Source organism: Chenopodium quinoa, unplaced genomic scaffold (genome assembly GCF_001683475.1).
Source record: "Chenopodium quinoa cultivar QQ74 unplaced genomic scaffold, ASM168347v1, whole genome shotgun sequence".
NCBI lineage: Eukaryota > Viridiplantae > Streptophyta > Magnoliopsida > Caryophyllales > Amaranthaceae > Chenopodium > Chenopodium quinoa.
In genome coordinates, this window is record NW_018745395.1 from 474,069 (window position 1) to 499,088 (window position 25,020).

At 35.3% G+C, this 25,020-nt stretch overlaps 2 protein-coding genes across 3 annotated transcripts; both read left to right on the top strand.

Annotated features, from left to right (window-relative positions):
• Nucleotides 1-679: 679 nt before the first annotated feature.
• On the top strand, nt 680-6,026 carry LOC110712911 (DNA repair protein recA homolog 3, mitochondrial-like). The gene is made up of 8 exons (XM_021891373.1): nt 680-1,095; nt 1,631-1,691; nt 2,078-2,292; nt 2,574-2,661; nt 3,501-3,673; nt 3,947-4,093; nt 4,432-4,563; nt 5,227-6,026. The coding sequence occupies exons 1-8, from the start codon at nt 1,039-1,041 to the stop codon at nt 5,602-5,604; spliced, it is 1,251 nt and encodes a 416-aa protein (XP_021747065.1). The 5' UTR covers nt 680-1,038; the 3' UTR covers nt 5,605-6,026.
• A 4,094-nt stretch (nt 6,027-10,120) lies between these two features.
• LOC110712925 (probable pre-mRNA-splicing factor ATP-dependent RNA helicase DEAH5) lies at nt 10,121-16,187 on the top strand. Of its 2 annotated transcripts, XM_021891390.1 has the most exons (3): nt 10,121-13,757; nt 14,488-14,905; nt 16,044-16,187. In XM_021891390.1, exons 1-2 carry the CDS (start codon nt 10,504-10,506, stop codon nt 14,879-14,881), a joined length of 3,648 nt encoding a protein of 1,215 aa, XP_021747082.1. In that variant the 5' UTR covers nt 10,121-10,503; the 3' UTR covers nt 14,882-14,905; nt 16,044-16,187. The 2 variants fall into 2 exon arrangements, with proteins under 2 accessions (XP_021747082.1, XP_021747081.1); XM_021891389.1 differs by lacking the exon at nt 16,044-16,187 and having other exon boundaries at nt 14,488-15,179.
• Nucleotides 16,188-25,020: the final 8,833 nt, after the last annotated feature.

The following is a 25,020-nucleotide window of genomic DNA, read 5'->3' on the forward strand; positions in this document are numbered from 1 at the left end:
CATTCTCCAACGTTAAATTATTTTTTCAATTTGTGTGTCGAAAAATATTATGTTAAGTTTTTGAGGGTCATTTCAGCCCTTACCAAATTGAGCTTGGAATTATCAAAAGATAGCACAAATTACTCGAGTAATTAAGGTTATGAGGCTATTTTAGCCCTTAAATTACAAAAACTAGATTGTATTCGTGCTAACGCACGGTATATAAGATGTGGAAGTTATTAGGAAACAGAAATGAAGAAGTGAAAGTTATTTAATTGGAGGTTATAGAAAAAAAAAAACCCTCAAATGCATGAGATTTGTGAATTGGCGTTTTGAAAGATTGTGGTTAAATCTCTTTGCAATTATATTAAAATATAGGCACACACCAATCAAAACTTTTGTATACATCCGATATACAGTAATATTACTATAAATCGAGCTTTGTAAATTAGCACCAAAAAAGGGACCTGTTTTGAAATTACCACCCGTTAAAAATTTTATTTTAAATTACCACCCCTTAAATTAAAAAATATTCAGATAACCACCTTTTTAGAAAATTCTGTGGAAAATCCGGTCTCCTTTTTGGGTGGTAATTTACAAATTTTCCTAATTTTATTCAATTTAGCATAACTTTTAGACTTATTTGGGTAACTTTTATTAATAAAACATAAATATCTTTTATTTATAAAGTAACTTATATATATCGGAAACTTTCATTAAATTTAGGTAATTGATACACAACAAGACCACAAGTCCACAACCAATCAAATATTTTAAAAAAAGTTGGGACTTCTCAAAAAAGAGTTTGAAAAGGAGGGAAAAACCTCCCCCACTTTGCACACAAACCCCATTCCTCATTTCCATAAACCCTAAAAAAAACCAGTGACAATTAACACACTCTCTCCCTGTTCTTCCCTCTTTCTTTCCTTCAAATTCTTTAATTACTCCCAGAAAATGCTCTGACATTTTTAAATTTTTCTTCAATTTCTCTCTCCAATTTTTGAACCCTTTTCCCAAATTTCTCAAAGGGTTCAACCTCTCAAGCTCAAGCTATATCCCATGGCGAGGCTTCTTCGCCACGCTTCTTCTTTGCGACGCTCTCTGTTTCCTCCAGAGGTCTGTTTTTAGCACACCCTTTTTTTAATTTTATTTATTTTTTTTTTTGTAATTTTTAGTTGTTGATTATTTATGTTTATTGTGGAAGAATAGTTTTTGTATTTTGTTATGTGATTTTGGGATTTATTTAATTTTTTGTATGATTTTATATATTTTTTACTTACTGCTTTCAGTGTTTTGGACTAGTATAAAATGTTGCAGAATATATTGCATGTTTATAGGATTTTTTAGATTCGTCCCAGGTTCTGACAAATATTTAAATGTTGAAGAAAGAAGGAAAATGTTAAGTATATTTTCCCTCTTTTGGGGAATTAATTGTCGCGTAGATAATGTAATTTAAACTAGTAATGCGACAACAGAATCCGAGTGGAGGGATAGTACTTAAATTTTTAGTTCATTTTGTGGAAGGAAGAAATGTGCTTGCTATAGTTATTGTTTTTCTGCAATTTGTTGAGTGGGTGCCATTGTTACAAGTTTACATGTAATTATGAGAAAGGCTTTTTTTTTTTTTAATGGAATGTTTTGCTGCTTGCAGAGCTTCAGGAGAGAGGTGTTGGGAATGTCGTCTTTTCAATGCAAAGAGTTTTCTTCAAAAGGTGCTAATACTTTACAAGCTTTTGTCTATTGAAGTATGCCGAATGACGGGATTGTGACGAAGTTGTTATAGACTTTATTTGCTTTATTATTGTTGTTTTGATAGTTGTGGTTGAATGGTGTTTTTGTTTATATGCTGTATTGATATTATTTAGAGTGGATTCCATTTAGAGCATTGTGTTAAATTTCTTTATCTTGTTCAAAGAGAAGCAGTTTTGTTATTGCAAAAACATTTTGGTTGTCATGATGCATTTGTTTTCTTTGCACGGAATAATCAAATTTGGTTCATATAGCCAACCCCACTTATGGGATTAAGGCTTTGATTGATTGATGCATTTATTTTCTCATTCATCTGCTAAGTTTAACTTTTATGGGTTTATTGGTGAAGGTCGAAAGAAAAAATCAGATGGAAGTGACTCTAATGATGAAGGCCTGTCAAAGAAAGAATTAGCTCTTAAACAAGCGTTAGACCAAATCACGACTTCATTTGGAAAGGGATCTATTATGTGGCTTGGTCGGTCTGTAACTCCTAGAAATGTCCCAGTGGTGTCTACTGGGTCATTTGCTCTAGACATAGCATTAGGCATTGGAGGACTCCCTAAGGTACTTTCTATTGTGGTACTTGTTCGCTTTAGATATTCCATGCATAAGTAGATATCTATTTTGGAAGGGGAAAAGTAAATATGGTATGATAATGTTAAGATAGCATAGACATGCTTATGATATTCATTTAGTTTAGTAGGTGTTTGGATTATTTGTATTTTGTCTTCTTCACATGCATGTCTTTTGATTAAAATTTGATAGTTTACCTTTAGTATGTAACATAATTGTGCATTAAGCTTTAGGCTATTTATGCTTTATGACACGTGTTTCGGATTTTCCAGGGGCGTGTGGCTGAGGTTTTTGGACCAGAGGCATCTGGGAAGACTACTTTAGCCCTTCATGTAATTGCTGAAGCTCAGAAGCAAGGAGGTAGTGTTACTGAACAGCATTTTAATTACCTGCTTGCAATTTTCTATGGAAACAATGATAATGAACATTATCTGTTTTCTGTCATAGTCTGATACTCCCTGCGTCCCTATTTTTTTGCCCCATGTCCATATTCTACTTTATTAAATTTTGGCTGAGTGAATTGATGAGAGAGAAAGGTCATTGTCTATATAGACAATTAAGGTATGTTGTAATATTTAAGGGGCATCCTTCTATGGAAACTGGAGCGAACAAATAGGGACAGAAGGAGTATATATTTGGTGAACTGGTCAAACATGTGTTTGTTTGCTGATAGTAGTCCTTCCTTTCAACCCTCCCCATACACCTCTTATTTGTGTGGAACACTTTTTTTTTAATTATATTTTCAATTATTGGACAGGATTTATAAATGTATGTGTTCTTTGATGACATGCCTGCATAAATTTTTTCACCCTTAGCTTTCTTTTTGCTGTTAGAACTAAGTCTATGCGGTGATAGTTTGGAGTTGGAGTTGTTGGATACTAGGCTCTAGTTTGAAAGCTTATAGTTGTTCAGTATCAAGGCTACTGCCCATAATTGATCCCTTTCTGGCTAACATGTATGTTGAACATTTTAATTCTTGACCTATGCTGATCATTTCATTCCTCGTACTTGTTACTGCTCCACCATTTTTAACTTGAGAGGATAGGACAAAGAACAACTTCTCTACAGTGACCATTTCTTCATGAACTATTGTCTGCATTGATCTTTTTACTAGTCAATTTATTGTCTAGTTTTTTTTCCTCATGGCTGTATCCGTGCTGGTGATTACATGACTCATGTATCATCTTTTATCCATGTAGGGTACTGTGCCTTTGTTGATGCTGAACACGCTCTTGATCCAGCTCTAGCAGAAGCTATTGGTGTAAATACACAAAATCTGCTTTTATCACAGCCAGATTGTGGTGAACAAGCTCTTAGCCTTGTGGATACTCTCATTCGAAGTGGTTCACTTGATGTTGTGGTAGTTGATAGTGTAAGCAAGGATCCATTTTCACTTGCATTTCTCATGTGTCTACAGTTACCTTTGTTTTGGGCGAGGAAGTTTAAATGCACTTATATTATCTATTATTGATGTTCATTGCCCAGGTAGCTTGGAGATCATTGTATTCATTTCAATGTACTATGCTACTGTTGCCTGCTTGTTGAATTGTAATCTGTGTGGTTACTATGCTCAAACATATTGACTGTCTTTATCATTAGTTGTAAGATCTCTCATATATAGTAAAATATTTATTCCTGAATGCAGGTTGCTGCCCTTGTGCCAAAAGGAGAACTTGATGGTGAAATGGGTGATGCACATATGGCAATGCAAGCAAGATTAATGAGCCAAGCACTTCGAAAATTAAGCCATTCATTGTCTCAGTCACAGTGTATATTACTATTTTTGAATCAGGTAGAGATTAAGTAATTTTAAATTGTAATCCTCTGTCCTCTCCTGTTAATGGTGTTAAGAGAGATACATCTGATATAAACTACTGAAACTTAGAATGCCAAATTTTGTTATGAATTGGATATGTTTTCTTGAGAGTTGAGGAAGGTTTATGAACGGCTTGTGTGTAGTCTGTTAAATTATCAATATTATTTCCAATAATTTTTGGAAGCTGTTCAGATGTTATTTTAGAGCACTATAGACGTGCAATGTTCCTTGGCTCTTTCAGAAGAGCTTATTCTGTTTCCTTTGGTTGAAACAATTGTCAGTCTTAAGTTTTTGTCTGGATGACATTTTTTCAGGTGAGGGCAAAGATTTCAACTTTCGGATTTGGTGGTCCTACCGAAATTACTTGTGGAGGTAATGCTTTGAAGTTCTATGCGTCGGTGCGCCTGAACATCAGGAGGACTGCATTTGTCAAGAAAGGAGAAGAGGTATGTAAAATGTAATCTGTGTATAAACTTGCTTTGTCCTTGATAAGACGCATGGATGGCACTATGGCAGTAACACACCAACAGTCTAACGTGGCCCTAAAAAAACCATTTTTCTTTGTGAAATAAAGTACAATTAATTTATCATTTTATGGTCTTTGTTTATTCCACCTTATTCCGATTTGGGGTGATCTGGTGAGATGACTGTTATGCATTAGAGATTTCCTGCTATAATCCCAGTGACAACTTATTCTGGACTTCATACCTGTTGAGCTATTGAAGGTATTTAGTCTTAGCTTCAAGATTCATGCGACTGTATTCTAGCGATTTCCCCATTGCATGGACAAATGGTTCTGTTATCTCTTATTTGGAGTTTTGGACCTGTCGACAGGTGTCTGATGATGTCATGTAACTACTGTGTACTGTCTCGTCTATGTGGGATATGAACTGGACCAATCTTCAAACAATTACACTCTTGTTCATTTGCTCAACTTTTTTAAAGTCTTAGTCATTTTCCAAATGCCTGATAGTTTATAATAAGTGTTGGAGTTTATATTAAGCATAATTAAGATTTAATTGTAACTCTTTTGTGATCATGACCTAATAAAATTTTGTGGCAAATAGTGTATGAATTTCCATAACTATATGCACTGTTTCATTCTGCAGATTGTCGGGAGTCAGGTCCTTGTGAAAGTCATAAAGAACAAGCACGCACCTCCTTTTAGAACTGCTGAATTTGAAATCGAGTATGGCAAGGGCATATGCAGGGATGCAGAGCTCATTAGTCTGGGTGTCAAGCACAAGCTTATAAATAAGCAGGGTGCTATGTACGCCTTCAACGGCCATAATTTCCGTGGGAAAGATGCAGTTAGAAAGTTTCTCATTGAGAATGGAAGAGATAGAGATGAGCTTGAAACAACGCTTAGAGAAAAACTACTACATTCAACAGAGGAGGCTGTAGAAGGAGATGTCACTGAACCAGCAGAAGAAACAGTTCTGCCTGATGCAACTGATGAAGCTGTAGTCACTGCCGCAGAAGCATAAGATATACAGAAAGTTCTTTTCTGGATGGCTTTTGGTGTCAGATAATTCAAGCAGCTTCTACTACGGAGTAGTTGTGATCAAGCATGTGCAGGAGCTAATATAAGGTTCTGAATACGTAGAGGATTTTTGCTTGCAATTGTCAGGGTATACTTCAACCTATAAGTTAATATATCAGTGCTTAAACTGGGATGGGTGAGAGAGTTTTGGCGGGTCTCTAAGACTGGAGAGATTCTTAGCTACACCCAATGTGTTATAGGAGTGAGGTTAGTTCTTTGATATTTTGAATAGTGTATATTTCACTAATTTAAGACAGCTCAAATCTCCTTGTTTATGGTGGTAGCAAAGCTCAGTTGTGTATCATAGTATCTGGAAGAATATTATGAAGAATTTTGGCCTAAAATGCAGTGATTGGATTGACACACAGATAGCTTGTACAGTTCGATTTAATTTCTTACTAGGTTAGATTCTGTGTCATGCACGATAATTTTAAATTAATATTATATAGTATTGAATTTTTCGATTTCTATGTTATTTCATATCAATTGGATGCTGAAAAACAAAAAAAATGGTAAGAATAATTAACACATTATTGTTTTCGGCAAGTGTTATTAAAGTATACATATTTGATCTTCGCATGTCACTGTTAAAACTTGTAGCATCTATAACATAATTTTGTTGGAAAATATAAAAAATTGGTAAAAATATTCCTAACTTTTGTTTGTTCGCTCAAAATAATCCCAACTTTAAAATATATTTTTTTGAGGAAATAAATTATTTTTAAATAATCCCAACTTTGTGGTTATTTGCTAAAAATGATTACATACTATTTAATTGGTTGAAAAAAAAAACTTTTAATTTATTTTGTTTAATTTTTTGGGTAAAACATCCCCAACCTAAAACCCCTAAAAAAAACACTCCCCACCACTTCAAAACTCCAAATCCAGCCCTCCCCCACCCTCGGAACTCTGTCACCCACGGTTTCGAGGGTGAGAAGGGTCTGGTTTTGGGTTTAAAGTGGTGGGGGAAGGTTTTTTGAGGTTTGAAGTTGGGTATTTGGGGGTTTCGGGTGGTGGGTTTAGTGGGTAGGGGGGAGTGGGGATGGCGCCGGCGCAGGGAAAGGTCGGCGACCGGCGGGAGTGGAGGTGGGCTGGCTGTCGGAATGGTGAGGGTTGTCTAGAGCCCGAGATGAGTGGTGGTGGCCGATGGAGTTATGTTTTTTTTTTAACCTATCTCGCTGACACATGTACTTAATACAAAAAAATCTCTTTAATAGGTTACCAGTCACTTGAGATCATTTTGACAATGACCCCAAAAATAATCCAAAATTGGGATTATTTTAAGCGTACGGGCGAAAGTTGGGATTATTTTTGCCAAATTATCCAAGTTTCTAATGTTAAAATATAAACTTGATAAATTACCATGCTACCTTGCCTGCCCACACTTATTTAATATAGTTTACTATTTTAATCCTAAATAAACTGGTAAGATAAATCATCAATAATTAATAACATAATACTAAAACAGATACTAGGAATGACACGTGTCAATCTCCGGGGTAATTTTTCTTCCTAAAAAAGAAAAACCTTTCCTTTTTGCTAAAATCTTCTTTGAGAAGTTTGGTATAATTTTTTTCGTTCAACGATTAATGTAATTTATAATGACGAATCTATTAAATAATAGATTTGTACTACACAAATTATTATTAAATGGGAATTTTGATTTTTTAATACTTTAATTAGTTTCTCGCTTAATTCTAATACAAATAGCCTAATAAAAATATGAAGGGAGTTTAACAATATAGCATAGCATTATAAACACTTTATCTATACATGTAATCATGTAAGATAATTTGATTAAATTATTTGTATTTGCATCTCCAATACTTTCATATAGTATCATAATTAAGGGAAAAAATTGACTAATTATCAAAACCGGGTTATTAATCCTGCCCATAAAGTGAATACACAATTTTAAATACTTATTTGATTAATAAAATGAAAATTTTATACTAATTTATCGTTGAATATTTATAACACTTATATGGCCTAACATGTAGATGTAGTTTTCATATACTCATTTGTCTAATTGACTCTTTCGTTACATATCATGTTTAATTTCATTATATACGCAATAAGAAGATAATAAAGAGATAAGCTAAAATACGGTCCTTCAACTTTGTCATTAGTTGCACATTTGGTCCCACATCTTTCAAATGAGGCAAATTGGTCCCTTTACCACCCTTGCCGCACCATTTCTGGTGAAGGAACTTCTGAGTCAGCAAAGTTTATGAATTTCTGCTGCCAAGTAAGCCAACGTTCAGGGGCTAGCAAAGTAAGGACTAGGAGTGATGACTAAACAAAGTTTAGGGACTAAGAATGATGTCTAAGAAAAAGTTTAGGGCCTTTATAATTATATGTTGAAGGATATTAGTACAATTAAAGTAAAATTAAGCTCTTACTCTTTGTGCTATTTGGATGGATAATTGATTAGCATTATCTAATTAAATAATGACAATATTAACATATCTGACAATAAAAAAAAGAGCAATATTAGAATATAAATAACTATATCATTTGCAAATAAATAGATAAATAAATATCTCGTAAAAAAAAAAAGATAAATAAATATATCATATACGAAGTATAAGTTAAAAATGATTTAAAAATATAATTTGATTTACATAAACAAGTTGATATATTCACACGTAAAAATTCTTCTTAATAATAGCATCTAATAAATTGACACACTTCTTACAAGTGCACTCAATACTCAATTGGGTCTCCCAATCAATCTTTGGGAAGTCGTGCATAACAAGAACATTTTGACAAGAGAAGAATGGGTTAGTTAATTATTAAAAAAAAAGGCGCAATAAAAAAAAAAATTGTACACCGTTCATTATAGGTTTTTATAAAATAATAAAAAAAAATTAATTATTTTTTACATTTAAATATGAATGAAAAAAAAGGCTTATATATTTTTTTTTTAAAAAAAAAAATGCTTATATGAATATTTTCGATTGAATTTGATATGATTATTAAAAATATCTTAAATATTTTCTTATAGTTTGATATAATATTTTTTTCGAAAATAAAATGTCTTTGCCTAACTATTAATCCTTAGGGCCGGTTCACATTTACTGAATTGAAATAAACTGATTGGAGCTGAAATGAATATTTTATGAAAGACGGAAATTAGGAGCTGAACTAAACTGATTGGAGCTAAATTGAACTAAAATTAAGCTGAAGCGAAGGTGCCCTTAATATCAACATAGTCCAAACATCATGGAATTTATTAAGATATGGATAAATCCCTAAACTTTCCATTGCAATTATGACCTCTGCCACACAAGGGTACTTGGTCCCTAAACTTTCGATATGTAATAACTTATGCCTAGTCATCTTGTTAGTCCCTAAACTTTCATTGTTTAGTAAAGTAATTCTGTAAATGACAACTCAACATCAAAACTTCAGAAGGTCCCTAAAACTTTCTTTAAAATATAATTTTATTTTTTGCCACATGGGCACTTTGGTCGCTAAACTTTGGAGACTCATCTTTTTTCCACCAAAAAAGTAAGTAATGGGTGGTTGAGGGTCAATTTGCTTCATTTGAAAGGTAAGTGAGAGACCAAAATGCTACAAATACTAAAGTTGAGGATTGTATTTTAGCTTAACTCATATAATAAATATGTTATAGATGTAATTTATCTATGCTGTTACTTCCTCCATCCTATTTTTTTTGCTCCATTGTCAAAATGTGGGTCAAACTTTAAAAACTTTGACCATAAATTCCCGTTATTCTACAAAAAGAAATACGGAGTATAATCTTATGAGATCTTGCTTGGTTCATCTCATTGTAAAATTAATTAATATCAACTTTCTATAACTTTTACATATATGAAAATAAAGATATAAATGTTTGAATACGTGTCTTGGAGGCCACACAAAGTCAAATAACGCAAAAATAAAGGGGCAGAGCCGCAGAGGGAGGGCCTATTCCGATTGACTGAACTCAGCTGAACTGAACTGAACTGAACTGAGCTGAGCTGAACTGAGCTGAACTGAGCTGAACTGAACTGAACTGAACTTATTAATTAGTGATTTTTAACTACGGATTAGTGATCTTTGATTATTTATTGATTATTTATTACTATACATATGTGTATATACAAATGTACATAATAATAATAATAATAATAATAATAATAATTATTATTATTATTATTTATTGATGATTATTATTATTATTTATTGATGATTATTATTATTATTTATTGATTATTATTATTATTATTAATATTATTATTATTATTTAATGATGATTATTATTATTATTTATTGATTATTATTTATTAGTATTATTATTTCAATTATTATTGTTATTGTTATTATTATTATTATTATTTATTATTGTTGTTGTTGTTATTGTTGTTGTCGTCGTTGTAATAAGAGTTTAAAAGAATGAAATTTGGCTTTATATCATTAGCAATATCATTAGACGTAAATTAAGAGCTGAACTGAACTTCAACGGAAGAGAACAGGCCCGGAGTATTTAATACAATTTTTTTTTTTTAATTTTTTTAAGGGGCTAAATTTAGTGAAATAAGGTGCATAACACAGGATCTAAAATAGTTTGTCCTCCGCATTACGGAGTACGTTCTCATTATGAAAACGCTCCGTATTATCTATTATCCGAATCGGTATAGAATTCCTAAATCCTAATGAAGTGGAAACTTAATAAGTTAACAAAACCAGGTGAAACTACAAACCGCCAAACTCAAAACCCCGATCTCACATATAAAACGTTTTTATTCAATCATAATTCATTAACAAGGGTTTTATTTCTTATTTTGAAACCCCAAAAAAAATTCGTAAAACCTTCGAACTTCGATTTTCTGCAACAATGGCGCCTCAGAAAGAAATCAATGGCGGCGATTTGGAAAAAATGACTTATATGTCACTTATATCAAAGGTATGTTCTGAACTCGAAACTCATGCTGGTGTTGGCGACAAAATTCTCGCCGAGTTTATCATCGAATTAGGTCATAATTGTGAGACAGTCGATGAATTTGATAGTGAATTGAAGAAAAATGGTGCTGAAATGCCTGACTATTTTGTTAAAACTTTGTTAACGATTATTCATGCTATTTTACCACCTAAACCTAAGAATAAGGGTTTTGATGGGAAGGGTGATTCCAGTTTTTCTGGGTTGTCGATTGCTGATGGTAAAGCTAGGGTTAAGGAATTGGAGAGGGAGATTGAGGCCGAGGCGGAGGAGCGGCGGAGGAAGGAGGGTGATGATAAAGATGGGGGTGAGATGAGCCGGGATCGGCGCGATAGGGATAGAGATAGGGATAGGGATGGTGGTAGAGGTAGAGGTAGGGATAGGGATACGGATAGGGATCGGGGTAGTCATAGGGATAAAGAAAGGGGTAGAGAGCGTGGTAGGGATAAAGAAAGGGATTGGGATAGGGATAAGATAGGAAGACATGATAGGCAGGAGAGGTATAGGGAAGGTGATGATGAGCGGTACGATGATCGACATGGGAAGGAAGGGTGTGTGGTGGAGGAACGGCGTAGGAGGGATAGGTATGAGAATGGGAGTGGTGATGAGGAAGGGGGTGATAGGAGGGAAGGTGGTAGCAGTCGGAGGAATCAGAGGCCGGAGTCTGATGAACTTGAGTTGTTGACTCGGGTTTATAAGGGAAAGGTTTCCAAAGTAATGTCAATGGGGTGTTTTGTTCAGTTACATGATTTTAAGGGTAAGGAGGGGTTGGTTCATGTTTCTGAGATAGCAAATAGGCGGATTGCTGATCCTAAAGATGTTGTGAAGAGGGGTCAAGAGGTTTATGTGAAGGTGATTTCAGTTTCGGGGCAGAAGTTGAGTTTTTCAATGAAGGATGTGGATCAAGATACTGGGAAAGATTTGCTCCCTCTAAAGAAGAAGAGTTCACAAGATGATGCATTAAGGGCGAATCCTAGTAGTGGAATTGGGTCAAACAAGAGGATAGGTCTTTCTGGGATTCCGTTAGGTGAAGAGAATGTGTCTGGTTCTTCACGTCGCCCTCTGAAGCGTATGAGTTCTCCAGAAAAGTGGGAAACACAGCAGCTGATTGCGTCAGGGGTTCTGAGTGTGAGGGAGTTTCCCAGTTTCGATGATGAAGGTGATGGGATGCTTTATCAGGAAGAAACAGCTGAAGAAGAACTTGAGATAGAATTGAACGAAGATGAACCTGCTTTTTTGCAGGGCCAAACACGATACTCTGCTGAGATGTCACCTGTTAAAATCTTTAAGAATCCAGAGGGCTCCATGAGCCGTGCTGCTGCTCTGCAGTCCGCTCTTACGAAAGAAAGAAGAGAGGTGCGGGAGCAACAACAGAGGACAATGCTTGATTCAATTCCAAAGGATCTTAATCGTCCTTGGGAAGATCCAATGCCAGAAACTGGGGAGAGACATCTTGCACAGGAGTTGAGAGGTGTTGGCTTATCAGCATATGATATGCCAGAATGGAAGAAGGAAGCTTATGGTAAGGCTTTGGCATTTGGCCAGAAGTCCAAGCTGTCTATCCAGGAGCAAAGGAATAGCTTGCCCATCTACAAATTAAAGAAAGAGTTGATCCAAGCTGTGCATGATAACCAGGTTTTGGTTGTGATTGGTGAAACAGGATCTGGGAAAACTACCCAGGTAACTCAGTATCTTGCAGAGGCAGGTTACACCACTAGAGGTAAAATTGGGTGTACACAGCCCCGTAGAGTGGCAGCCATGTCAGTAGCCAAGAGGGTTGCTGAGGAATTTGGTTGTCGATTAGGGGAGGAAGTTGGATATGCTATCCGATTTGAGGATTGTACTGGTCCAGATACTGTGATTAAGTATATGACAGATGGTATGCTTCTTAGGGAGATTTTGATTGATGAAAATCTAAGTCAGTATTCAGTTGTTATGCTTGATGAAGCTCACGAGAGAACAATACATACAGATGTCCTTTTTGGGTTGCTCAAACAGCTAATTAATCGGAGGCCTGATCTTCGTTTGATTGTCACCTCTGCAACACTGGATGCAGAGAAATTTTCAGGCTACTTTTTTAATTGTAATATCTTCACTATCCCTGGCAGAACTTTTCCTGTGGAGATATTGTATACCAAGCAACCTGAGACTGATTACCTAGATGCTGCTTTAATCACAGTGCTACAGATTCACTTGACAGAGCCTGAAGGTGACGTTCTCCTCTTCCTTACTGGGCAGGAGGAAATTGATTTTGCGTGCCAGTGTCTTTACGATAGAATGAAAGTTCTTGGCAGAAATGTTCCTGAACTGATAATTCTTCCAGTTTATAGTGCCCTTCCTAGTGAAATGCAATCTAGGATCTTTGATCCTGCCCCTCCTGGGAAGAGAAAAGTAGTTGTGGCTACAAATATTGCTGAAGCTTCTTTGACTATTGATGGGATATTTTATGTGGTTGACCCGGGATTTGCAAAGCAAAATGTATATAATCCGAAGCAGGGGCTTGATTCTCTTATTATAACCCCAATTTCACAAGCATCAGCCAAGCAAAGAGCAGGTCGTGCTGGGCGTACGGGGCCTGGGAAATGCTATCGTCTTTATACAGAGAGTGCATATCGGAATGAAATGTCTCCCACCTCAATTCCCGAGATTCAGAGAATCAATCTTGGAATGACTACGTTGACTATGAAAGCAATGGGAATTAATGATTTGCTGTCTTTTGATTTTATGGATCCTCCTTCTCCTCAAGCACTTATTTCTGCTATGGAGCAATTGTATAGTCTGGGAGCTTTGGATGAGGAAGGCCTTCTGACCAAATTGGGTCGGAAGATGGCAGAGTTCCCCATGGAACCCCCATTGTCGAAGATGCTTTTGGCCAGTGTGGACCTTGGCTGTAGTGATGAGATTTTGACCATAATTGCAATGATTACGACAGGCAATGTGTTCTACAGACCTAGGGAGAAACAAGCACAAGCAGATCAAAAGAGGGCCAAATTTTTCCAGCCTGAGGGTGATCATCTAACACTGCTTGCTGTCTATGAGGCCTGGAAAGCGAAAAATTTTTCTGGACCATGGTGCTTTGAAAATTTTATCCAGTCCCGATCTTTGCGTAGGGCACAAGATGTCAGGAAACAACTTCTCAGTATTATGGACAAGTAAGCCATCTTAACTCGTGATATTTCTTTTTTACCTAGTTTTGCACTGTTCATATACACTCAGACAGGCACATTAAAAAAAAAAAAATCATTTGTAAAATATTGTATTAGATGAATGCATAGGGGAGAACACAATTAAACAAAGAGGTAGAAATGAGCATTAGTTCAGCCAACCCATTAGATAAGATGGGTATCATTAATTGAATAATAGTATGCATTGTGACATTTTATGTTCTGTCATTCTGGTTAAATTTAAAGTTGTATTGCTATAGCTATAAACATACATATCGTGGGAGAGAATAATTCTTTTGGGCCTTGGATGGTGGAATTGGGACTTTTTTTTTTCTTTCTTGAAATTAATTTTGAATGGAATGGGATTGCTACGTCTTTTCCATATTCCTGGAGTTTTATAATTTTTTGTTAGCAGTCTGTATTGTTTAAACTGCAAATTGATTTTATAACAAGTTCTGAGATTGTTTCTGAATGTGGAATCTGATTCATTGTAGCCAGATAGAGTATCATACTTTTGGGTCAAATGTGCTTGTGGTGATACTCTTCATCTTTTTGGATCTGTTACTTGGGTTTAAGTTTTTAAAAATATTTAAATCTTGCTTTTGCTGGTTCAGTTTTTTTGATTTGATGCTATTGAAATACTGATACAGTTAGCATACTTTTCAAGGCCAAACATATTATATTTGTTTCACTAAATTGTATTAATTTCTTTTCTTAGGTATAAATTGGATGTTGTGAGCGCTGGGAAGGACTTTACCAAAATAAGGAAAGCAATCGCTGCTGGATTTTTCTTTCATGCAGCCAGGAAAGATCCACAGGAGGGTTACAGAACACTGGTCGAAAATCAGCCTGTTTACATCCATCCTAGCAGTGCGTTATTTCAGAGACAACCAGATTGGGTGATCTACCATGAACTAGTTATGACCACAAAAGAATATATGAGGGAAGTGACTGTTGTGGATCCAAAGTGGCTTGTTGAGTTGGCTCCTAGATTTTTCAAAGTTGCAGATCCCACAAAAATGAGCAAGCGGAAGCGTCAAGAACGCATTGAGCCACTTTATGATAGATATCACGAGCCTAATTCTTGGCGTTTGAGCAAAAGGCGTGCTTAATTTTCTCTTCGATTTTCATAACAGGTCTCCTCAATGCGCCCTTTGAATGTTTGTTTTTGAGTTTACTCATGTAATGCCAATATCTGCTTCACTTTTCTTTCTATAGAAGATACATCTCTCTGTAAAATTTTGGAGTTTCCATCTCTTTTATTGAAATCAGAAGTTTTTGTCACTTGATATTGTTCTGTACTGTGTTCTACTTGGAAAATTTTAAACTATACAGCTTTATGTAAATTATATAATTTGCCAATGCAGAATCTTATGTTTGAATTTGAGAGATATGTGTTTTTACCCTGTATAATGAAAGGCCGGATGTATATGTAAATTTCTTTTGGAATGTTGGTTAAACTGCTAATGCATATGGACACCATTTTACTTTTTTGTTGGAGTTTGTTTGAGCTGCTTTCAGTGGCTTATTGCTTTTCTCTATGAGTCTTCGATTGATGTGCTTTGTGGCATATAAGGGTAAGACACTATAAGTGTTTTAATCATTTTGTTTTACCTTTTTTTTGTTTGTTATTTTGTTTTTGTGCCTTTTATGAAAGATGGATCTCTGGAATCTTTGTTCTCCTTTTCAGGGGGGCATGGATACCACTTGTTTGACATGTGATTATGTGTTCAGTGTTGCTGATGTATCATTACTTGAAAGTTGATCAGTAAGAATGTCTAGCTGGATCCTATTCTTATTGGATTTGCCATATAGGCAAGGTGTTTTCTGGTTTCAAGTTGTACACTTTTATTATGAATACTATATGCTTCAGGGAAATTGTGATTGACATTATGCATATCCTATCTTGAGATTCATGAAGAGTGAAGGATCATTTTGCAGCTTAGGAGTTCCTTTCAAATGATAATCACTTTATCAGTATAACTATCTGTAGACTAATAATTAGATTGTCTAGTGTCCTGTGGAACTGAATTTGGAATGAGCAAAAGGAATATTGAATTTTATCTGTGGAATTGAATATTTACTTCAACTTGAATACATGAGAGATTCTTGGTCTATGCAGCTGATCTTATCTTTTTGGGAATAAGGTTGTAATTTTGTTTGTTTGTCTGAATTTGGGATTTACTGTTGTGCTGCTAGATAAAATTCGCTGATATAAGTAGGTTTTGGTGATGACTGGATGATGGATTCATGATTCTTGAAGTTTGTTCACAGAATGTAGGAAATGCTTCAGGAAGGTCACCAAAATGGGTTTTGCTTGAACAGGAATTTGCTGATATTTTGTACAATTCTGTATTCTTGAGGTATGGCTCTGCCTTTGGGCATGAATTGCTAAAGCCTTATTATGCCAACTCTATCATATTTTAATACAAAGTATGCTATGAATGGTTACTTCTTTCATATTTAATGTTTCCTTTTTGTTTGTCATGTAGTTACATAGCAATTATGTTTTTGTCCTGATGGCATACTTATAAGTCCACATAAACTGTCTAACCTCCCTCCTCCCCTCTCTCTCTCTCTTTTTTCCTTTGTTAATGTCACATTAGTATTTCCTTGGATTCTGATGCCACACCAACTAATAAATTCTTGAGTAGATAATTACCCACACCCCTTTTGCATGGGTAATTGGGCATTCTTCTTGAGCATAAATGGTTTCTTATTCTTTGTCCTTTGAGCTGGTTGTATAATAATTGATATATAATCAGATATTTTAAAAGCAATTGCTACAAGTGAGGACCTGATTAGTTATGAAAGAAAAATGTGTACTCTTTTTTTTGGTTACATGCCTTTTCCCCGTAGTTAGTAATGAAAAAATAAGTTGCGCATCATAATTTTGGAATAGAACATGGAAAGTAGTTCTATTGATGATAAATTTACTTGACTGGAATCAGAAGCTGCACTAATGCTTTGATATGCAATCTGAAACAATACAAGTTTGGCTCTGTTACAGATCTGAATTATTAGGTGGTTTTACTGGAGAGAATAGAACTACAATATACCTCCTTTGTGTCTCATATGTCATTTTTTGGTACTCTGTCTAGCTGTTATTGCAGTCCTCTTCTTATGAGGGGGTACAGTAGTAGTGTTTAATTAAATGACTGTTCCCATATATCTTGAGAATTTTTAGGTATATTTATGTACTAACTACTAAGTACTAAACTGTGCACTAGATGGGGCATGGAATGTGTGGGGTATTTATGAGGCCCTACCGTTCAAATTATACAGAATGAAAGTTAACTGACTAAAACACTAATTAGTACCCTGTGCGTTCTTTTTATTTTTTTTACATAGTTCTGTTTTTTTCCTGTATGGGTAGCCTGCCCCCATTTCTTTTGTCTGAAAGTTTTGTTGAATATCAAGTGCCAAGTCTCCAATATGAAAGTTCTTACTTTGTTGGGGAAAGTAGAAACCACTTCATATGAAATTTAGAATATTGCTGTTGGAGAGATTCAAGGTTTGGAACAAAAAACTAAGAAGCATTAAGCATCTGTGGTTTTCCAACAACCTAAGAAAGATTATTGTGAGAATTACATACTATTGTCTTCAGAAATCGATAATTAGTTACATGGGCTTTCACTCACTTTCTTGAGTTTTATTCTTGTTTTTTTTTATTATTTTTTTTTCTATTATTATTATTATTATTATTATTTTTAAAAAAAAACTCCTTCAATTTCTCTTAGAGCTCTTTTCTTTACTCACTTTACTCAACTCTTTTCAAACTCTTTTAAATGGTGATTTTGTTATGTCCTTTTCTTTATATCGTAAAATTCCTTATGATGATTCATGTTAGCTGACCTCAAGTCATTTTGGGACTAAAGCTTTGCTGTTATTGTTGTTGTTGTTGTTGGGTTTTCACTCACTTTCAGTGTACAGAATTAAGCTAAGGCTACTGAGATGGTAATAAATATTAAGGGTTATACATTATTCTCCTAATTTGGAAAAACTTCTATCTTCTAAGCTTATTATCTCTATGCTTTTGTTTCTATGCTGTTCTGTCAACTATAGACCAAGTATTGAACTTGCACTGATTGAACATTTCTTAGATGAAAGATGTTGATTGGTCTCTCACTTCTTCACTAACCATAATGAGTATGGCTCATTGAGTTTACTTTTTGGCTGTTTGGCGTGCGAAAGGAGCTATTTCTTTTTGTAGGATCATGTAATTATCTTATTCAGTTTAATTGCTTGATATTTTTGGCTTAAACAATGAGTCTATAATGGAAAATGGGTGTGGATTTTGGGATTCTTACCCTTGCATTTCTGATTGTGATGGCTACAGACTTCAGTATGTGTGGTTAGCATTGAGAGTGTAATTGGATGATACCTTGCAATTGAGTGGCATCCTAAATTGCCCCTTTTTCCTTGGGGATCTGTAGGAAATGTATAATCTGGAGCATATTAGGCCGCTTTTGAAAAATATTTCCGAATCGTCCTTCCTTTTTTTAGCTTGTTTGAGATGTATAATGTCACTTATGAAGTCACGAGTATTGTTCAGCAAAATTTGTCTGCATATTACAGTCTTGATGGTTTTGGTGTCAGTACTCAGTAGGATCTTAGATTTCTTGAAGTTCTAGTTACTGTTTATCGAGGTTATAAGATGAGTGTTAGAATTCTTAGATTTTTTTACTTGCATGTTTATCACTACCACTCCTTACTCTTATTCTTGGTACCCTTTTAAAATTCTCATAAATTTTACATTATTACTTGGATGCTCTTTCTTTGTCGGACGGTTCCTTAAAACGATTCATGTTAGCTGACTCCAAATCATTTTGGAACTGCTATTGTTGTTGTTGTTGTTGTTGTTGTTGTTGTTTTCGTCTTATTATTATCAATTTTTTCTTGGATAAAGGCTCTATATCTTTTCCATTAATGTTGTCACACATTTGTGTTAAATGGGTGGGTAGTACTCCTAAGGTAGTGTTTGACTTTAAATGGTGTTTTGTTTTTATTTTTTATTATTTTAATTATTTTCTTCTCAGTATTCCATTCAATAACTATGCTTCTGTCAGCCTGACAGATAGTGTCTCAATATGTATTACAGTGGCTGAAGTAAATCATTGAGCTTACATTATATTGAAATTTAGAGATGTTTCTCTAGCTCAGACCATCTCCAAGTCCTTTTTGTTGCTGACGTTTTGTCTGAAATTGATTTTATTAGCTGAATGTGCTCTTTTTCAATGGTATATGGTGTCGTGCTGGATTCTTCCTATCAAGGACACATTTGGTTGTGAAATTCTGATAAAAGTTATTCAACAGAGATAATTTGGTGGAGGGAAGCAGGAATGATTGGATTACTGAAGTGACACTGGTGGGGTTCACATCGTTTGAAGTTTCTGCACACCAACAAAGCTTTTTGAAATCAAAGGAGGTTAGTGACAAAGTAGATCCAATATATTCCTGTTTCTTAGTAGTTTCCTTGATGCATTGTTTTTGGACATCACCTATGGGGTGTGACCACCACTTCCTCCGCGCTGCCTCTTGGAAGAATAAAGATTAACTAGGAAGAAATTTTGTACATTGGAAAAATATGTTACCCTTTGAATTCTAGGCATACTGTGGAATTGTAGAAAAGAATTTAAGCAGGGTCCCATAATCTCATTATTGAGGTGGAGAAGGTGATTGTAGTGTTTGATAGTTTCCATGCTTTGTTTTTTCTTGTGGTGTCTTGATGTAGCCTGTAGGGCTTAATTTCACCTTTTGGAAGTCCGTGGAGTCTACTTAAACTCGATTTAATACTACTCCCTTCGTGACTTCGTTCCTCTAAGGTTGCTCCATTGGCCAATAGAGTAAATCTTTAAGTTTTAGTTGGGTGGAGTTGATGCGAGAAAAAACTGGTGGGTTCAAAAGTGTATGTGAGAGTTATGTGGCAGTCTCTCATGACCAGTCATTGTATGGGCCAAACGTAAAGTAATATACCAAAAAGGAAATTGGGGCAATCTTAAAGGTTCAGAGGGAGTACTATTGTTTACTCTCAGGGCCATTATTGAATTTGCTTTAGTTATTGACAAAACCTTGAGCAGTACAGCCCTTGTGATTATGGCAGACTGTGGAGTTAGTTGAACATCCTAAGAATTGTTTTTTTTGTTTAACCTTTTTTTGTATGTTCCACGATTACATGGTACGCTCACTATGTTGGCATCATCCATTGGGATTTTTTCCCAAATTAAGCTTTATACGGAAATTATTTACGAAATTGGTCTCGTGGCAAAAGTATTTCCCAAACTAAGCTTCTGAGGTGAAACGCTGTCTCGGACAGCATTTTACACAGTTTTTAAAAAAAAAAAAATTCAAGACTTAAAACCCTGCCTCAGGCAGCGTTTTATGGTAGTTTGACTTTTTTCATAAACTTCGTATTTCATACCTGTTTTATACAAATAAACGCTGCCTCAGGCAGCGTTTCTTGCGGGAATTATAACGAATTCCAGGCCTTTTTTTCTCAATCTCTTTCCTCTCTTTCACGCAATTTACACTCTCTCTCTCTCACTAACTCTCATTGTCAGCAACAAAGAACCACAGCCGTTGCCAACGCCTCCCCTGCCGTGCCGCCGCCCCTGCCGCCGCCAAAGTGAACGGAAGTTGTTGCCGGCATTGTCTCACTCACTCTTTAAATCCGGGTAAATCCTAAATTCATAGTACATTGTTGAATTTTACATTGAATAGTTGGTAGTATATAGTTTCTTGTTTTCCAAAATTATTTGAAATTCTATATCATATTACTAATTCATGGATGATTACTGCAGGCGGGGGATATGGGTGCGATGGTTGATGCACTTTCAGATGCCTTAGCAGCCGTACCCACCAGAGCCCAGGTTGAGCGGGTGCGAGATATGGGCATACATAGCTTGCAGAGATATGACCATGGCCATCTCGTCCACCCCAGGGACGATCATGACCCCAACTCCTTCCATTCACAGTTCGACTTCGGACAGAGTAGTGGTGGAGGTCATACTTCGGGCTCTACACAGGCAGAGGATTACTTCATCCATAACACCGCTCTCGGCCACAGCCAGGGTGACTCATCGTCTCGCCAGCTGACTCCTCCATCGTCCCGAGACCCATTCACCACCATTCAGCATTACACGAGGCGTCCGAGGTGTGTTCGTAGACGGACGGAGGATACACAGGATGGAGATCAGTTAACTCCAATACATGAGTCCGGATAGTATTAGTTAATTGATCCTTTTGTGGTACTCAGATATTTAACAATGTTGTATATAACGCTTACATTATTAATACAAGAAATGTTTTCTAAATGTCTCTCTGTACAATTTGAAGTTTATTTCCCTTATTTGTCCGAATTTGACTTTTGTTAGTGAAATTATATCTTTTATATCTGTTATATGTATCAAGCAGCATATATTTGGTCTCCTGCACTTAAAGTGCTGTTTCACGATGGTTATCATGCTGTTGGGGTTGTTTCCAGTGTTTGATGGTTGTCGGTGGTGGTCGATGGTGGTGGAAAGGTTGGGGCTGGTGGTGGGAATGCTCTTGCGTTGTTTAGGGTGTTTTATGGTAGTTTATGGGTGGTTGAGAGTGGCGGGCGGTGGTGGTGGGGGAGGTGGTTGATGGTGGTGGGGGTGGTGGTTAATGATGGGGGTGGTGAGAATGTCCTTGCGTTGTTTAGGGTGTTTTGCATTGCATAGGGGTGGTCGAGAGTGGCGGCCGGTGGTGGTGGGGGAGGTGGTTGATGGTGGTGGATGGTGGTGGGGGTGGTGGTTCATGGTGGGGCTGAGCTGATGCTGCTGGGTGAGGGTTATGTGTAGGGGCAGCAGCAGATTGCAGAAACTGCTGCTGATGTAGTGTAGCAGATGCTGCTGGTTATGCAGTCTAGCAGAAAAACGCTGTCTGTTCAACATAAAACGCTGCCTCAGGCAGCGTTTTAAAGCCCATATACATATTCCAGTATAATTTGGCAAAATATACTAGTATATTTTGCCAAAATACATACAAACAGGTCAACAAGGTAAAACGCTGTCTCGGACAGCGTTTTACTTCTTGATTTTTTTTTTTTTAAAAAAACTGGGTGTAAAACGCTGTCCGAGACCGCGTTTCACCCCAGAAGCTTAGTTTGGGAAATACTTTTCCCACGAGACCAATTTGGTAAATAATTTACCAATAAAGCTCAATTTGGAAAAAAATCCCATTTTTGGCAGGAGGAAAGTATTATTGCATGCTTCTTTGCGTAAGACATCTTTGTTGCTTCTGTTAGGTTGCTAACCTTTGATAATTCTAAGAGCATTGCATTGTCATGTCCTTGAATCAATGGCATTGACCGCTGTATGGTTTCTATTTTGGATGGGGTTTGTGTGTGTTCATAATAATATTCTTATGTCCCAATATTTGTCTTATTTGATTTTTCAAATCCAAAATTTGTTTACTTTAACCATATTATATGTAAATATAAGAGTCATCACATGAAATCTTATTAGATTTGTGTCAATGTATTTTTTAATATATGAAGATTTTACAATTTTTTTCGTCAATGGTCAAAGGTGTTTTTTGTGAACTGCATAAAATCAAATGTTACAATTAATCTTAATTATATTAGCTGTATTATGATGATGTCGTAGTAGTCTTAATAGATATGATTGGCTGATAATAATAGACTTGTCAAATTATCTAGGAAGTCATAGCTACTTGTAGGAACATATGCTTGTTTAGTGGTTGGAATTTATAGATGGCCCGTTTAGATTCGTTGGTGGAAACTGGAAAGGTTCCTTGAGTCCTTTTCAATTTCATGTCAAAATAATAAAATTAATACTTTGTAATATTTATGAGATTGATGTCTGGTTGATAAATGATAATCCAGGTAATATCAATGAAAGGGACTCTAAATTTTTGCTAAAGTTTTCAGTTGTTTTAAATGCTGTTGTCTTCCAAACTGTTGGTATTTGGTAAGCTTAGACTAATTATTTGTTTGGGAAGAAGCTGTCAAATGGGTATGAATCTTGTATATATGGGCTCTAATGTACGAAGCATGTGTGATTACGACGAGGAAGTTTATAACTATTTACTCTATTTTTGTAAAGGGTACCTATATTCCCCCATAGTTGCTACAATATCTTGCAGAGTAACTATTTTTCGATTTTGTCCATATTACTAATAGTTTTGTTGGTAAATGCAGGAGTTTCTGTTTTTGATTTTCACCCTTTTTCAATTTCGGACATCGGTTATGACCTTAATCAACTTATTAATGTGCCTCCTTGATTTTTTGTTTGTTGTTGCAGGTATAGATGTTGGTATGTAAAATTCGGAGGCAATGACATAAGAAACTAAATTTACGAGTATGAAATTAGAAACTGAAGATAACTGCAGCAGCAAATGAGATTAAATTTGGCATGCCAAAGGTTTAAATGGAACTGTTGCTGCTCTATTGGTATTACTGCATGCCTGCAGTCAAGTCACAACGTTGTCTGCAGCCATGTGTAGGGGCTGGGCCAAACTACCTGAAAAACCGAAAACTCGATCTATAACTGTTTTGAAAATTATTGTATTCGATCCAATAAAAATAATAATTCGGGTATTCGTTCCGATATTTGTTATCGGGTATGGTTATTGGGTGTCGTTTTAAAATTACGATTACCCATCCGATCCGATGAACAAATTTTTTGTTATTTTTTCCTACTTAAATCTATTTTTTTTAAAATCTAAATTCTTACTTACTTCATAATCACTATAATATCAGTTATTAGTAATATTATTACTCGTAATAATTTAGTAAAGATCATGTGATATTGTTGTTAATTAGTGTTAAATGATATTATAAATTCATAATAACTACATTATTAAGTCAAATAATCATTATTGGTTACCTTATTGGATATCCTATAATCGACCCAAAAATCCGAGTATTCAGATCGGTTCAGTTTATGACACTTTTAGTGATATTGATTATCGGGTATTCGAACTGTTATTACTAGTGGTATGAGTACCCGTTCCATGCTCACCCCTTACCCACAAGTCCACAACCACACCCTTACTGCCTCAATCTTTTAGTAACCAACCACCCCACCTCCGTTTTGGGTCTCGATCATTTTTATTTACTCCCTGCGTTTCTATCAAGGATGACGATTTTTTTTTTTTTTTTTTTTTTTGAAGTTCCACGTCAGCTATGAGTTGGTGAGAAACTTGTAACTACTGAAGTTGGAAAATTATTTGGGGGGGTTTTTGTCACTTGTAGTTTGGACATGATTGTTAAACCAGAATTAACGAGGTTTGAATTATACTTGTCTCTTTGAATTTTGAATTTGACTCACTTTTTCCTTGCTGGACTCTGTCTCACGAAACTACTAGTCGCGCCCCCAAAATTCATTTGCCAATTAGGCAGTCAATTTGGGCAACATCTACATTTCCAATCGAAGGGACCATTATTTTATTTCTAGCTTATCTCTTGTTTAAATGTTTCCGACGAATTATTAAGTGTTAGCATAATTTTTTATTTCAATAAAATGGTAAGTAGGGCTCGTTGATTAAAAGCAAACAAAAAAGTATTGGAAGTGAATAAATAGATAAATATAGGTGAGATGAGATAAACTTTTGTAACGAGAATAAGATATTTGGGTGAAATAAAACTTTTATTAGCGGATGATGAGAGTTTTTCCAACTCTTACTACGAGTACTATTTTTTTTTCCTTTTATTAACATCTTTTTTTCGGTTACTTGTCTAATATTGGACACACAAGCCACATTATTAAGACTAGAATAGACCCGGTCTACAATAACTTATTGTAGACCCAACCTTCTAGTATACCATACGAATGTGATTATATCATACGAAATGTGATTATATTATTACAAAAGTGATTATATCATCTTGAAACTATTATGTAAATGTATCACTCAAAAAGTGAATTTATCATTATAAAAAGTATCAAATAGTAAATTACATCATTCAAAAGATGATTTTTAAATTTTATCATCCTAAAGATAATTATATAATCTCATTAAATGGTTTAATATGAGATCAAAATATACTCACAAAAAGATAATTATATCATCTTTTAATTGCATTGTGTGGGAATGCACAATATTTATATTTAGTAGCGGATAAAGATATAGAGAGAGTTAAAAAGAAAGACCCAAGATAACAAAGAGAGAGACAGCTAGAATACTTGGTCAAAAGAAGTAGTGTTTCAATTAATTTACAACCTCTTAAAAAGAATGCGGTGTGATTTAAAAAGAAAGAATAATT

What these genes read in the sequence shown, in the direction of transcription:
- LOC110712911 (XM_021891373.1), top strand. Translation starts at nt 1,039, where the DNA reads ATGGCGAGGCTTCTTCGCCACGCTTCTTCTTTGCGACGCTCTCTGTTT. An exon ending in GCTCTCTGTTTCCTCCAGAG is followed by an intron (nt 1,096 to 1,630) that starts GTCTGTTTTTAG and finishes TGCTGCTTGCAG; the next exon opens with AGCTTCAGGAGAGAGGTGTT. An exon ending in ATGTTGTGGTAGTTGATAGT is followed by an intron (nt 3,674 to 3,946) that starts GTAAGCAAGGAT and finishes TCCTGAATGCAG; the next exon opens with GTTGCTGCCCTTGTGCCAAA.
- LOC110712925 (XM_021891390.1), top strand. Translation starts at nt 10,504, where the DNA reads ATGGCGCCTCAGAAAGAAATCAATGGCGGCGATTTGGAAAAAATGACT. An exon ending in CTTCTCAGTATTATGGACAA is followed by an intron (nt 13,758 to 14,487) that starts GTAAGCCATCTT and finishes TTCTTTTCTTAG; the next exon opens with GTATAAATTGGATGTTGTGA.